The sequence below is a fragment of the Python bivittatus genome, unplaced genomic scaffold (genome assembly GCF_059951505.1).
Source record: "Python bivittatus isolate LINGU-HERP-01145 unplaced genomic scaffold, Pbiv_v1 ctg000840_np1212, whole genome shotgun sequence".
Classification (NCBI taxonomy): domain Eukaryota; kingdom Metazoa; phylum Chordata; class Lepidosauria; order Squamata; family Pythonidae; genus Python; species Python bivittatus.
Window position 1 is genome coordinate 39623249 of NW_028277113.1, and position 14743 is coordinate 39637991.

Sequence of the window (14743 nt, forward strand, 5' to 3'; positions counted from 1 at the left end):
CATAACTACTCCACCCTTAGTTCCTACAGCAACAAAAATCCCATCACCCCTGCAGGACCCAAAAGGAAAGAAAGAAAACAAAACAGCCTGGAACTTTGCACTCCAGCTGCGAAGTTCTGCCAGGAAGGGGAAAACCAGCAAACTCTTGTCAGTTTCACCACTGCTTGTTTAGTCTGGGCTACGGAGAGGAAAAAGCAAAGCCATTTTTCTGTACAGGAGCTGAACCTATAAAGAGGTGGGAAGAGGGGTGAGGTGAAAGTTCCCTCCAATGGACAAAGGAAGGCAGAGCATTAAAAAAAAAAAAGCCCTTAGCTTAGCAGTAATTTTAATTATACTGCAGTTGAACTAGAAATAAAGAAGCTCTCCAATACTGCTGATCTCATGGGAATGCAGTTGCCAAAAGTGCTTCCAAACTGGTTCAGAACTCTTGTGGGGCGGTTCTCTCTCTATCTGTAAGGAAGGGAAAGTCTACTCAGCACGAACACATCTAAGCAAGCTTGCAGTTCTAGGAACCATTCATATCATTGGACCTAAAGTAGAAGTGCTCTGGAGTTACAATCAAGAACTTTCTCATGGCAAGGTGAGGCAAAGACATAAGCAGATGTTGAAAAAACAAATGTCTCTTTAGTGCAAGCTACACCCTTCTGCACAAGGAGAACAGCTCTTCCTTTGTTCTTTCTTGTCTCATAAAACATGCCTGAGTGTGAAAAGCTTTCTTCGGTGCCGCTGCGTTCAAAATCTGTTGACTTTAGCAAATGCAAACTGCCAGCTCTTTCCATCACTTCAGAAGTATGGGAGGGGCCTTAAAATCTTTTCTTTGTTATTAGCTGAAGAAAGAAACTGTTCGTGACTAATGACTAAATGACAAAAATTCTGATTTTTGCAAACGGAACTGAAAGCTATAAGTAGCAATACAGAATAATCCTATCCTATTGAACGAATAACATTGTAAAAAAATCTCTGGAGATGATTTTCAGGCTACCAATTCATGTAAAAAGCACTGAAAATATACTCAACCGTGCTTCAGGAAGTTTAGCCTCCTATTTTAAAATATTTTTGGACAAGTGATGGCCAATATATCCTTGCCCTTCTTAAAGTTTGTAAGGACAGCATTGCAACACAATTACAGATTTGTATCCTTAAGGACTATGATCCATTCAAGAAAGTTTGGTCAGCATTTCTTCTGTCAATCCTGCTTGTTACAGCCATGTTCCAAATGGTACCTTGAGGTTGGAACTGGGGTTAGTGTCAAAAAAGCCTAGGCATGGACTTCTCTCTTTAATTTCTGGCTAAAAAGGTTATTTTCTCTTGCAAGGGTTTACTCTTCATTAGGAAGGATTGGTTCTATGAGTTTACATCCGCCAATAGATCAATTTTCTAGAATCTCCCCAGAGTAACCAAATTATGTAGCCACCATTTCTACATGGCAGTTGTTAATAAATCCTTTCATAAGACATAAAGCAAGTAATATTTTAAGTTATGTGTTTAATGTGTTATCTAAACAGAGTGAGTTAGGCATAACTCAGGATTTATGGGATGGCAGAATCATATGGGGTTTGGGAATTTAAACTGTGTGCATGAATTTCATCTTTCTATATATGCTGGGCAAATGCCTATAATAAATAAACGATTACTAATTTTTTCTATTCTAATATATGTATTTGACAAAATGATTCCTGAGAGAGGTTTGGGGATTTTTTGCCTGTTGTCCATCCATTCTTATTGTCATCACATTTCCAAAGAAGTTAAACTCTCCTGGAGCAATCGAGTACATGGCTTTTGATACAACACATCCAAGATCCAAGACAGGTTCCTGTCCTGGAAAACATACAATCTAAAATTTATTGTAGGAGAAACCACAGCACAGCGTTAAAAGAAATAGTTATATTCCATTTTTTGTTTCTACTATTTCATTAATATTACCGCACAGCTGCCAATTTAATTGAACAAAATGTTCCAATTCTTTTTTTTTTAATCATAAACATAAGCAGATGCATATATTTATAAGTTTTACCTGCTGTTTCAACTCAAGCAGACTTTGGACAGTGTACAGATATAAAATTTAAAACAATTAAAATCATCCTTCTATGATGTAGCGTCTTTGTTCACATAAATAATCAAATCACTATGCTGTCATTAAACCAAAATAAATGTTATGTAACTTATATAAAAGAATTTTGCTTGATTCTCACATCCGATTTCTTCTTCTTTTTCTTTTTTTTAAGCACCTTATTGTTTTGTGGAGAGCCAGTGTAGTATAGTGGTTAAATTGCTAGATTAGGAATAGAGAGGTCCAAGTTCTAGTCCTCTCCAGGCACAGAGACAGCTGGATGATCTTGGCCAACCATTCCCACTCAGCATCAGACTTTGTGACAAGAGAGAACTGTCACAAGCTTCGCTGTAAAAACTTGGTGAGCCCAGTACAAAACTTAAAAGAAGCTTTATCGTTTATTTCATTTAAATCATTCCTATACCATATACTGTAGATCTTCAGACAACATACAACCTGTAAATATTGTTTATGTAATTTAAAATAAAACATATAAGTAATACAAATATAAAAATATATAAAACAAGCCAGCAGCCAGGAATAATGGAATGAGTTCAGCCTTCACCTAAACTGAAATAAAGTTAGGACATATCCTATGTTTCTACATACACACTTGGATTCTTGGTGCTATGTGAAGAATCCTCTTGAGAATCCTCATATTTTGGGAGTGGCTTGTCATTCCAGAAGCCTTGAGACATAGAAAATACCCCTGTGCTCCTTTATATGTGGAGCAAAATTTTAACTTAATAATTACTGTGAAGGCATGGCTATGATATTTGTTGAAAATAGGGTAGCATAGACCATACAACATAACATCCCAAGTATCATGGATTTCATTTTTTAAAGCAAGTGTCTAAACCAGTGTTTCTCAAGCTTGGGAACTTTAAGATGTGTGGACTTCTTAAGTGGCTGGCTGGGGAATCCTGGGAGTTGAAGTCCACACATCTTAAAGTTCCCAAGCTTGAGAAACACTGGTCTAAACCTTTGGTGTCAAGTGAATATCTGTTCCTACTAAAACTAGAAAGAAACTACTAAAGTAAAAGCTTTAATTAAAACCAAAATGACAGCATTCCAGGTTTAGCAATGCTTTTGTGAGTGTGCACAAGAACGGGAGAGAGAGAGAAACTAATCTGCTATTCCTTTTAAGTTTTAGGATTTTTTTAAAGTGATTGATATTACATTTTAAACTAAAAGCAAACTTCATTTTATCAGTTGGGGCTTTTTTAGTCATCATTGCACATTTGTTGACACTAGGAGGGGGATACTCACAGTGCTCTGAATGTTACGGAACCAGCCCTAACTAACATTACCAATAGTCAGGGATGAGCAGAAGTAAACTTACATATGGGCCTTTTGGCAAGAGATGCAAGAGATGTGTTGATTTAAAATGAAGGAAGCACTGATTCAAAGGAAAAACAGAGGTTGGGTTGTGAGAAAAGAAATATGTACAAGTCTAATTTCTACATTATGGCTTTGTGGAACCGGATTCTTCTTTTTCTTCTCCATATATTTTATCTCTCTAAAGATGTCCAAGTCAGAGTTAAGGAGAACATTATGCTTACCTTATCCTTGTTTCCTTTCCAGGTGTCCCTGGATTTCAGCATTGGTACTTTTCGTGTTGAGGTAACGATAACTTCAATTTATTTGTTAGTAGAGTGTACAGTAGAAATCTAATTAAGACGTGCTAGAAAGTACTGTCTATTGTAAATCAATATGCAAGACTCAGCCCTCTTTATTGCTTGAGCCTTTGCTAGACACAGGAAAAGCTGTTCCAAGCATATGACCTTGTTTTCACACATGTTCCTCCCCTGCCTCCTTCAGGATCCTGGCCTGGAGTCACAAGTCTTCCCAATGACCCACAGCTCTCTGTTCTGAGACAGTATGGCCCTCTTAATCAAATTCTCATATTAACAGAGAAACCATTCTGACGTTACATTTCCTTCACAGTTTACAGTTCCCCATGATTAGACCATTCCTATTTAAACATCTGGATATTTGGAAACATTCTGTGAAGTTAGGAGAGTAGACAAGAAGTGAGAAGCTGGTTGAGCAAAAAGCAACAGATAATGTGCAGTTAGCCTACTATATTTTAGATGTTAAACTGACTATTAGATGCTTGTGATACGTGGGACATCAGTTAGTCTATTAACATTAGTGTGTTTTTTATTCAAGGTGAAAGAATGGAATGAGAAAGGAATAGAGAGATGGAAATCCTATCGGAGGCAAAAACGGGAATGGATTAAATTTGCTGCTGCCTGTAGGGAAGGAGAAGATAATTCAAAAAGAAATCCAATTGCAAGAGTAAGTTCCAAGCATTTTATATAGATAAAATTCAACACTTGTAAAAAGTTAAGCAAACAACATCTTAGCTAAGGGAATTTCCAGACCAGTTTTTATTATGCGATTGCTGTGTCTCATCGACAAAGTTTTATGTGGAGTTTAAATACTGGTGGGTTTTTTGTGACTGTGTGTTTCCCTTTCTATCCCTCATGTGTATGTGTTGAATTTTATTGCACCATTTATAGTCATTGTAAATTTTTTAGAAATAAAAAAATAGAGAAAAAAAGAATCTGCCATAGATCCTGCTGGGCACAGAATTTGTTTTATTTACTAGATTTTAAAGTCAATACCAAATTGGTAGTGTTAGCTGGACTCAGCACTTGAGTATGTACTATTACAATAATTAAGTGATGCTAAACCATACCATTCCCATGATTTTCATTCACTAAACTTTCACAGAAAAACAGAAATCAGAAAGATCTTTAAATCAGTGAGGAACAATTATTTAAAACTTCCCTAACAAACCTTCTTCTTCCAAGGGTTTCATAATGAGAGATAATTACAATAGGTTGCCACTGAACTTTCTGATACCCCCAGTCAACCCAGCTGAGGAGCGTTTAGCCCTTCTACTTAAAGCTTCTCCCAGGTACCAATAGAGGTGAATATGTGGAGTTCAAGGTTGAACCCTAGCTGGGTAATGAAACGTTTGCAAGAAAAGAACCAAGTTCAGAGAACCCCAAGGACTCCATGCTTCTCCCAGGTCTAGGAAAACAGAAAAGATGTTTTGGATTTTCCAGCCCAAAGGCCGGTGATATAGAACAAATTTGTGACAATCCATTAAAAAAAGGGCTAATTATGGAACCATGTAGTCTTACATGTGGGGAAGGTTTTCATTTCTATATAGAACTAAGGAAGCCAAATACATGGTTATAAAAAGAGTTTATTGAGAAAAGGGACATACTGCAAAAACAAATGGAGGCACTAATCACATACACAGAATTCCAGATAAAATCAATACACTCAGCCTAATTACACTAGTTACTTAGTAGCTTAATCAAGGAGTATTTCAGCACTTGTTCATCATAAAGAAGAAAGAGGGAGAAAAATCATCTGGGCCTCCAGCTTGGAGTTTCATAGGCAGGTCCTTATTCTTATTTTCTCTTCTTTTCCCTGTGATCTTTCCTTAGCTCTATAGAACTGAAGGATACGTGAAAGCAGCCTCCTTGGGGAGACTAACTGTTACTTTGCCTTATCAAGGACAACACTCATTTTATGATGGCCTGAATCAACCCAGCAAATCAGAAATTATTTAAATTAAAGCCACCTCCTAATGAATTGCACCTATCCAGGCCTCTCAAAATGGTGTCAGTTATCAGATGCCTTAGGGATACTACTGAGCCATACCAGAACTAGAAGTTTATCATATTATTGAAGGTTAAAAAAAAAAAAAGATTGAGATATTTTCTGGTCTTGTTTCCTAATACAGATCCGATCAGATTGTGAAGAAACGCAGCCAATTATATATAAAATAAGTGGAGTAGGCATTGATCAGCATCCCGTGGGAGTATTTGTCATCAATCAGAAGACTGGTGAAATTAATATAACAAAAATAGTGGATCGAGAGGAGACTCCAATGTTTGTGGTAAGTACTATTGGCAAAACAGATCTTCTTTACCTATTACTGTTATGACTACAATATATAATTGTTGATCACTCAGCCCCCCCCCCCCATATACAAGGTAGTTTCCTGAGACCCCTTGACATTTTAAGTATGTCTGTTAAGAACCAAAAAATATGCCTTTGCAGCAGCTGCTAACAAAACTTCCCCCTCCATGGAAACTTTAGTCTTTTTAATGGGGTTCCACTTTTAGTTTAAGAATGGATTTGGGGCTATACATCTTTCTAGGATGTTGGTGGTTTTTTAATATAAAACTGGGATGTTTTTCTTGGGTGGTTGGTATACAGCTTTTTATTTTTGATTCTTTTGCTTTTATTCTTATATTATTTATGAGCTACTATGGTTATATTTAATATTTATCACTCTTAGCCACCTGGAATATGAGAAAAGTCAGGGATCACTTTGTAATTAAGTCAAAGATGACCTGAATTCTTGCAGTATTGGATGAAGCTTCTTTAGCTCCCTGTTGAAAGTATTTTGAATACTTTATACTCCTTTTGAATGAAGCTTTTTATTTTTTAATGTCTTAATCCAGATTCACTGTCATGCTATAAATGTTATGACTGGGAAATCAGTAGAAACACCTCTTGATCTTCGTGTTCGGGTTCTGGATATAAATGACAATCCACCAATATTTACACAACACATGTTCTCCGGGTCAATAATAGAGAGCAGCATGGAGAGTAAGTACTTGGTAAATAAATGTGCCTATTCCAGAATAGTGACCAATATGTATAGTTACATGTATCATTTTCTCATCTGTATAATTTCTGATTTCCTGAAAACATAGATTTGAATGCAGCACTATCTTTCTTGGGAGTAAGTCTTAATTAATTTAATGGCACTGAGGAACATGCACAGAATTGTGCCACAAGTCCCATTTTTGCCAATAGAGAAATTAAGTTTGGGTTTAATTCTCTCCAATTGAACGCATTGGCACGTGTCACTACTCATTAACATTTCACTTTGAAAACTGGAAAATTTATTTAGTTTTCAGCTAAGCACAATATGCTATCCTGGTCAGTGAATAAACTACAGTTGATTTTATAACAGTTAGTCACATTTTTCCATTGTGATGAGCAAATGGGTCTATGGGGCCTGTTTATGGTTTCCTGGCTTATTCTTGATCACATTTTCTATATCTCTCAATTCTCTAATTAATCCACAGTGGAGCATGTGGTCAGTGCTCCACCTGTCCAGCAAAAACCTCCAGGGCCTAACAGTGGTGGTTTATCTGCTATTGCATCTGTCACTATCACTGCAGCAAACTGAGATTATGATGAAAGAATCATATGCATGGAGATGTCGAGATGCACCCAGTGTCTGACATAGGCATGTAACTCACAGGTTTTGTATAATGGCATCATGATACCTGTTTCATCATTTAGCTATACCCCCTCCCCATGCTTGTGACCACTACCACTTAATATTGCTCTATAGACAAACATTTGAGCAAATAAAAGATACAATATTTGTTCTGAGATAATTGAAATAATCTCAAAGTAAAATATCATGTACAACCTAAGAACAGAATTAAAACAAAGCACTATATTACAATTAACTCAAATTGTTTGTTAAGATAGATTGCAAAATCTTTACCTTTTCATGGGGAACGTCCTTGAGAGCAGAACATTAGAAATCCATGGAAGTGCCTTCCCAGTATGAAAAATGCATTCCTTTTTCTTCTTTGTAAGCAGACTAAAATAGAGATTTTACAAATGACGGTGCTCTATGATTTTAATATCTTAATATCTTCAGCTCTTGCTCCCTTTTGTCTTTTCATTCCTTCCAGATACGTTTGTAATGAAAATAACTGCTATAGATGCTGATGAGCCAAATAATTTAAATTCCAAAATTGCTTACAAGATTGAAAGCCAGAATCCTGGAGGTCCGTTACTGTTTATCTTGAACACAGAGAATGGAGAACTTCACATTGCAAAAGCTCTTGATAGAGAGGTAAAAACAAAACAGAAAAGAAAAACCTTTTGGAGGGACATATTATTTGTTGGGAAAACAGAATATTTTGCGGCCAGGATGTTGATGGACCGGGCATGGGGCGGTGGATGGATGAATATGAGTTTTGTCAATGCCTCAATATTGTTTATTGTTTTCAAATGGTCTTTTTTAGTGTTCTGTGTTTTTGTTCTATTCTCTACCCAGAGTTCCTTCTGGTAGAGGGGCAGCTATATAAGTTTATTAAATAAATGAATAAATAAATATTTTCAAAATAAGTGAGATTTCTGGAATCTCAATAACTGTTGCAAGCAAACAATCTGTAATGAAAATAACTTTAAAAAAAAAAAAAGACATCCTTGCTCTTCTCAACCTCCCGGCAGCCTTCAATACCATCAGCCATGGTATCCTTCTGGACTGGCTCCAGGGGTTGGGGGTGGGTGGCACTGTATTGTGCTGGTTCTCTTCCTTCCTCTGGGCTGGTTTCAGTCAGTGTTGATTAGGAGAAAGAGGTCCAGCCCTCTGTGGGTTTCCGCAGGGCTTGGTACTCTCTCCGCTCCTGTTTAACATGTACATGAAGCCACAGGGTAAGGTCATCCATCATTATGGGGTGAGATGTCATCAAGATGCTGATAATACCCAGTTGTACATCTCCACCTCTCCCCTTCATGGATCACTGCCTTGTCATGGCAAAGGAGCTTGTGTAACTCAATGAAGCCATTGATGTCCTGTCCTGGTGTCTGGAGGCTGTAAGGGTTTGGATAGGGATCAATAGGCTTCAGCTTGACCCTAGTAAGACTGAGTGGCTTTGGGTTTTGGGGACTTCAGGTTCCAGGAACTTACCATCTTTGGTGCTGGATAGGGTTTCACTGACCTAAACAGGCCCTGTGCACAATCTTGGGGTCGTCCTGGATTCACAGCTCCTGCTCGATGGGCAAGTGGCAGTCATGGCTAAAAGGGCCTTTGTGCAACTTCAGGTTCTGCACTAGTTGCACCCATTCCTGGATCAGGAGGCTCTTCTCTCAGTCACTGATGCCCTGGTCACCTCCAGAATGGATTACTGTAACACGCTATACATGGGGCTGCCCTTGAAGATCTGGAAGCTACAGCTGGTGTAAAATGCAGCAGTGTGGACTGTTATGTGTGCTCCTTGATCAGTACCCATTACACCTCTGCTCTACGATGTGCACTGATTGCCAGTTTGTTTCTGGGTTCAATTCAAGATGCTGATTTTAACCTTTAAAGCCTTACATGGCATGGGCCAGGTTATTTGAGGGACCGCCTCTCCCCCATTACATCTACCTATCCCATCGGATCTGGCAGAAGAGACATGTTACAGGCCCTGTCTAATAATGAATATCATCTGACGGGACCCAAGAGGAAAGCCTTTTCTGCCACAGCACCCACCCTTTGGAACATCATTCCCCCGAGGTTAGACTGGTCCCGACCCTGCTGGCCTTTTGGAAGGCTCTTAAGACATGATTTTGTCATCATGCCAGGGGATCTGGTGGTGGCATGGAGCCTATGAGTTGATTATACTGTTAGTAATTGTATGTATTGTACTGTCCCACAGATTATGTTTTATGGTTTTGTTTTTAATGGTTTTTATTTTAGTTGTTTCACTATTTTTTTTATTTTGTTATTTGTGTGAGCCACCCAGAGTCACGTATGTGAGATGGGCAACCATATAAATTGAATAAACAAATAAATAAAAGGGGGGGAAATCCTGAATATTTCTAAGGTGGTAATCCAATGCTTGATAATTTAGCAGTAAGTCTCATTAATACATTGCATTTAATCCAAACAATCATTTCAGTGAAAGAGCAAGGTAGAAGGAATATATACATATACATATACATATACACACACACACACAGACATACCTACATACACACATACCAAAATATGAAATAAAATCCATATTTCATAAAATTAAAAAACTCTGTGTTAGACTAATGTTCTTTATTATTTATATGAATTTTAAAGCATTTGTCATGTTATTCCCCCCTTCTTCTGTTTCTTCTTTCCCATATTTTTAGGAACAAAGTCAATATACTCTGGTTGTGAAAGCCACAGACAGGAATGGAGGGCCAGATGGAATATCATCAGAATGTTTATGTCAGGTTAAAGTTCAGGATGTGAATGATAATTTTCCTACTCTTTCACAGAGCTCGGTAAGCTTACTGATAGCCAATGTGATCCATAATTAGTTTCTTTTCAGTCTGGTAATTCTTGTTTTATAATTATTCTTCCACACTCACTAACTGCAGTGGAGGATTAGTGGAAATCAACAGATCCATTTCCAGAAAAGGAGTAGCTTTAGATTCAGTGGATCCAAAGCCAGTTCCTCCATATCCTACTTACACAATATCCTGTTTTCAGTCTTTCCCCCAGCCCCCAGTTCCTAACCATCTTCAGGACAAATATGACATCCTAGCTCCTTCCATAAGCAATAATGGGAGATATTATAATTGAATTATAAATCATCATCAAGATAGAAATTATTTCTATATTTTCTAATAATCTCTGGGGATCGGAAATGAGATCTACATAGGGATGGATTTTTATGCCTTTTGAAGTCCAAGAAGAAATGGATATATATTTGGTCCACATAGTTTCTCTTTTCTTTCCAAAGGAGAGAAATAGTTTAAAAGCTTGATCCAAATTTTGCTGAAGGCAAACCATTTAATAATGCAGTATTGGCTATGGTATCAAAATCAAACTAAGTAAGCTGACAACTTGTTAGACCAAAGTCCATGGCTTAAAATTTTAGGACTTCTTCACGCATCAAAGATTACATGTATTTTAAAAGAAAAAAATGTAGCCAACATAAATCAGTGTGAATGACATGAAAATAATTTTTGAAAGAATCATAAATTATATAAAATATGGTCTGACTTCTAAAACAGATGGGATTGGCTACATCTCATTGGTGAATCAACACTCAATGAAAATCTGTTCATTGCTGTGTAACCATGTATGAAATGAGCATCTGATGAAAAATATATAGGAAGAGAACAAGTGAAGCTGTCATGAGTATACTTAGGCCGGTAGTACTGTTTCCACATCCCCGTGTAACAAATGAACTTTTTCACTAAAACAAATTATGCAGATAACACAAAACTTAGAATAGAAGGCTAGATTCTTCTTCCTGACATTGTAGTTGTTTATTCATAGGCAGTATTACTCTTAAAAACTGAAGAGCATCCAAAAATGCAATTTATTTCTCCCAATATAGAAGTAATGTAGCCCATAGTGAGTTTTAGCAATTCATCTATTCCCTGTATGAACTAGTTAGGAAGGACGATATAGCGTGGGAGGTTGTGTTGTCATCATGAGTGACAACATAGCTGCTGCCCAATAGAGGTAAACAGGAGGAAATTACTGTACTCTATAAGTTATGCTCACAGTATGATAGATAAAAAGAAAAATGAGCAGGTGGGAGCACTATAGCAAGCTGAAGATGATCTTTGAGTTCATTGCATTTATTCACTCTATTCTCTTGAACACACATGCCAGGAATGGGGTCATGCTGATAACTGTTTTGGGTCTATAGTACAGACTTCTATAGTGAGTAACCCTTCATGTATGAAGCTGTATGCGCTTAGAAGCTCATTCCACCAATAAACAAATATCTAAAATAAATTAGATGTAAATTTCACAATAACAAGGTGAAGCTCCACAGCCCAACCCAGCATTAAGCTCATAAGTTTAAGTGCATGCTTGAATAAGGTCTTTCCCCGATTAAGTTTTACAGTACTGCTGTCCTCAAGTGTATTCCACAACATTAAAAAGTGTCTTCACTTCTCCAGGTGGTTATCCTATTTATCCATGCACTTTTGTGCATTACCCAATAAGTAAGCATGAGGCACAACTACCTTGAATATCATAAGCTTATCATACAAGAACAATAGCGGATGATTAGTATTCGTAGCAAGTTTGAAATTACAGTGACAATAGTACACCAAATTTCTTTCAAGCTGATGGGAATCTGATACATGTCTTCATTGCCAATTGCAATGTTCTTTCTTTTCTAGTTTTCAGTATCAATTCTAGAAAATTCACTGAGTCAGGAGCTGCTGAGGATACAGGTTTTTGATGCAGATCAAGAATTTACAGATAACTGGTTTGCGGAATTTTACTTTATCTCTGGAAATGAGAATCACAACTTTGAGATCACCGTAGACAGAACAACTAACGAAGGTATCCTGAGTGTTGTAAAGGTATGAATTTCAAATATTCTTTTACTATTGTTGAAACTCAAATTTTGATTCTGAGTGTGTGATAAATCAATAATCTCCCCTGGCATTTTGTTTTTAACAGTAGTGCCCAGAAAAAGGTCTGGGTAAACACTTTTTTAAAAACTGGAAAATCATCTAGCACATTACTGCTGTCTTTCCCAGACTGTGTCACTGTGTGCCTTTGGCTGTGAACCAATAAAGGCTAAATTGGTTGTTAAATCCTCTGTATGGGATACAAGAAGTGGATGTAATGGGATACGGGAAAGAACTTGAGAGCCTGGGCGAAGAGATGCTGCCAAGGGAATGGTCAGATAAGAGACAGCATAGCCCGCAGCTAGATAGTGGGAGGGGCAAGAGGCTCAGAAGAGACCCTTCCTAGTTTCTTGGGCTGTAAAGGAGACATGGCGGGGGGATTGTACTTTCATACTTGCAAGATTCTGTCAATGTAGATTTATAATAAAGTAGATTTAGCTCATTTGGATGTGATTCCTATCTGGTTTACCCCACAAGGGTTAGGGTAAATCTTAGACATCAATCTTGCAAGTATGAAAGTACAATTCTTCCCCCTCCGCCACCTCCTTTACAGTCCGAGAAACTAGGGAGGGTCTCTTCTGAGCCTCTTGCCCCACCCACTATCTAGCTGTGGGCTATGCTCTCTCTTATCTGACCATTCCCTTGGCAGCATCTCTTCGCCCAGTTTCCCAAGGTCTTTCCACATACCATTGCAGTGACATACCAAGGGCAGGGCAGGGATAGTGGTTGTCCGCCCTGGATGCAGTCAATAAGGGGGGTGGAGTGTGTCACTGCACTAAAGATGAAAAGAAAGCTAACAGTGGGTGTAAAGTGGGTCACTGCACTTTGTGCTCATCAATCAGCTGTTTGGCAGTTGTCAGTGAGGCATAGGTACAACAACAGAGGAGGGGGATGTTAAAAAATGATCCAGTCCAGGGGTCAAATATGCTAAGTACACTACTGGATATAAGTGTTATGCATATACATGGTTCAAAATAGTTTAAATTTGAAGAAAAAATGTATTAGAGAATGATAGCATAGTATCTCTGGGAATGGTCTATGCTCTCTGCTATAACCAGAATCTGACCTCATTTACATATTTAATTCTGTAAATATCCACACTTGCCACACTTACCATTTAAGCTACTTCTGTCCTATGCTCATGCTGGCTTGACTCTTAAATGGCTTATGGCAATTCTACCCAGACTGAATAAATAAATAAATAAACATCAGTGAATGTAATCCCCTTAACTCACAAGTAATTATTTTGGTGAATATGATCATCTTTGTCATCATCATCAAGTCAACAAATTCTGCATTTTTAGTTTTAATTATTCGTTATTCTGTAATCTGGATGGGATTTCAATCACTCAGTCATGCTTACCATCATGACTTTTTTGATCCCTGGTTTCATTATGATTTGTATTTCAATTATTCCTTTGATTGATGAAATGACTTCTGATAATGCCACGTGAGATAAAAATAAGCACTGATATCACTGGCTGTGCAGCTAGCTTTTTCATAGCTAATCTGAAAATGAACTCAGCCATCAATATTGCAATATAGAAGGACAGTGTTCTTGTATGTTGCCTGAATTCTGTGGTATGGAGACCTCACAACCAAACCCTGTCCACGCTCAGATGACAGCCAATAGTTTTCCTTCTTACTTAAATGATCCTGCAGTTTTTGAACATTGGTTCCCTTTCTAATAATTGAGGGGAAATATCTGTTGCACCATATCAGGATGCCGATCTTTTTTGCCATATTTGCCTCTGGCAAAGCCAATATTCCCTTCGTGTTTTTAAATTCTGCATTCTGTGTATTGTTCAGTTTGTCTGAAGTAACTATCTCCACACTGGCAATTATGCAAGGTCTCAGTTTTCCATTTATCCTTATTAGGTAGCAGTTGTTGTATCCTGATGTTGTAATCATCCTGAATCTTACCCTTGTGCCTTTCTTGTCTATAATTTTTCTCATCCTCTCAACCACACCTGCGATGTATGGCAGATTTACATGCTGTTCATTGTTCTGCTTTCATTGTCCAGATACTTTGCTCGCTCTAGTTACATCATTTCTGCTGTATCCATTACTTTGAAGGACACAGTATGGATGTTGAACTTCTTTTGGTTGAATATTGCTTTTTTTGCCTGGCCTGTTTATTAATGTGATGTTAAATTTATTACTATTAGTAATAATACTATGATAACTATTATTTATATGCCACATATTCTTCCAATGTTAGGCAGTTTACAACATCTAAAATTAAACACCCATAAAATCAATATATTAAACCAATAAATAGAAACAAAAGAATTAACAATTATAAGTAAATCCATAACTGGTATCAAACAAGTCCAAATGAACTCTTGAATATATTTTTTTTCTTCATTTTCTGGAACATCATCAGGGTAGAGGTATACCTAAACATGGTGGGCAAGCTGTAATGAATCTTGGATGATGTACAGGTAGTCCCCAGTTTAAGAATGAGTTCCATTCCCAAGGTCTGTCCTTAAGTCTAATTTGCATATA

At 37.4% G+C, this 14743-nt stretch overlaps 1 protein-coding gene across 1 annotated transcript in view; it reads left to right on the plus strand.

Annotated features, from left to right (window-relative positions):
• Positions 1–693: 693 nt before the first annotated feature.
• The window catches only part of LOC103054506 (desmoglein-1-like), a 29725-nt gene continuing 15675 nt past the window's right edge, over positions 694–14743 (plus strand). The window contains exons 1-8 of the mRNA XM_088130913.1: positions 694–789; positions 3635–3673; positions 4223–4351; positions 5817–5972; positions 6544–6691; positions 7801–7964; positions 10001–10135; positions 11999–12184. Of these exons, the coding sequence (XP_087987039.1) occupies positions 694–789; positions 3635–3673; positions 4223–4351; positions 5817–5972; positions 6544–6691; positions 7801–7964; positions 10001–10135; positions 11999–12184 (1053 nt within the window). The remainder of the gene's footprint in view (positions 790–3634; positions 3674–4222; positions 4352–5816; positions 5973–6543; positions 6692–7800; positions 7965–10000; positions 10136–11998; positions 12185–14743) is intronic.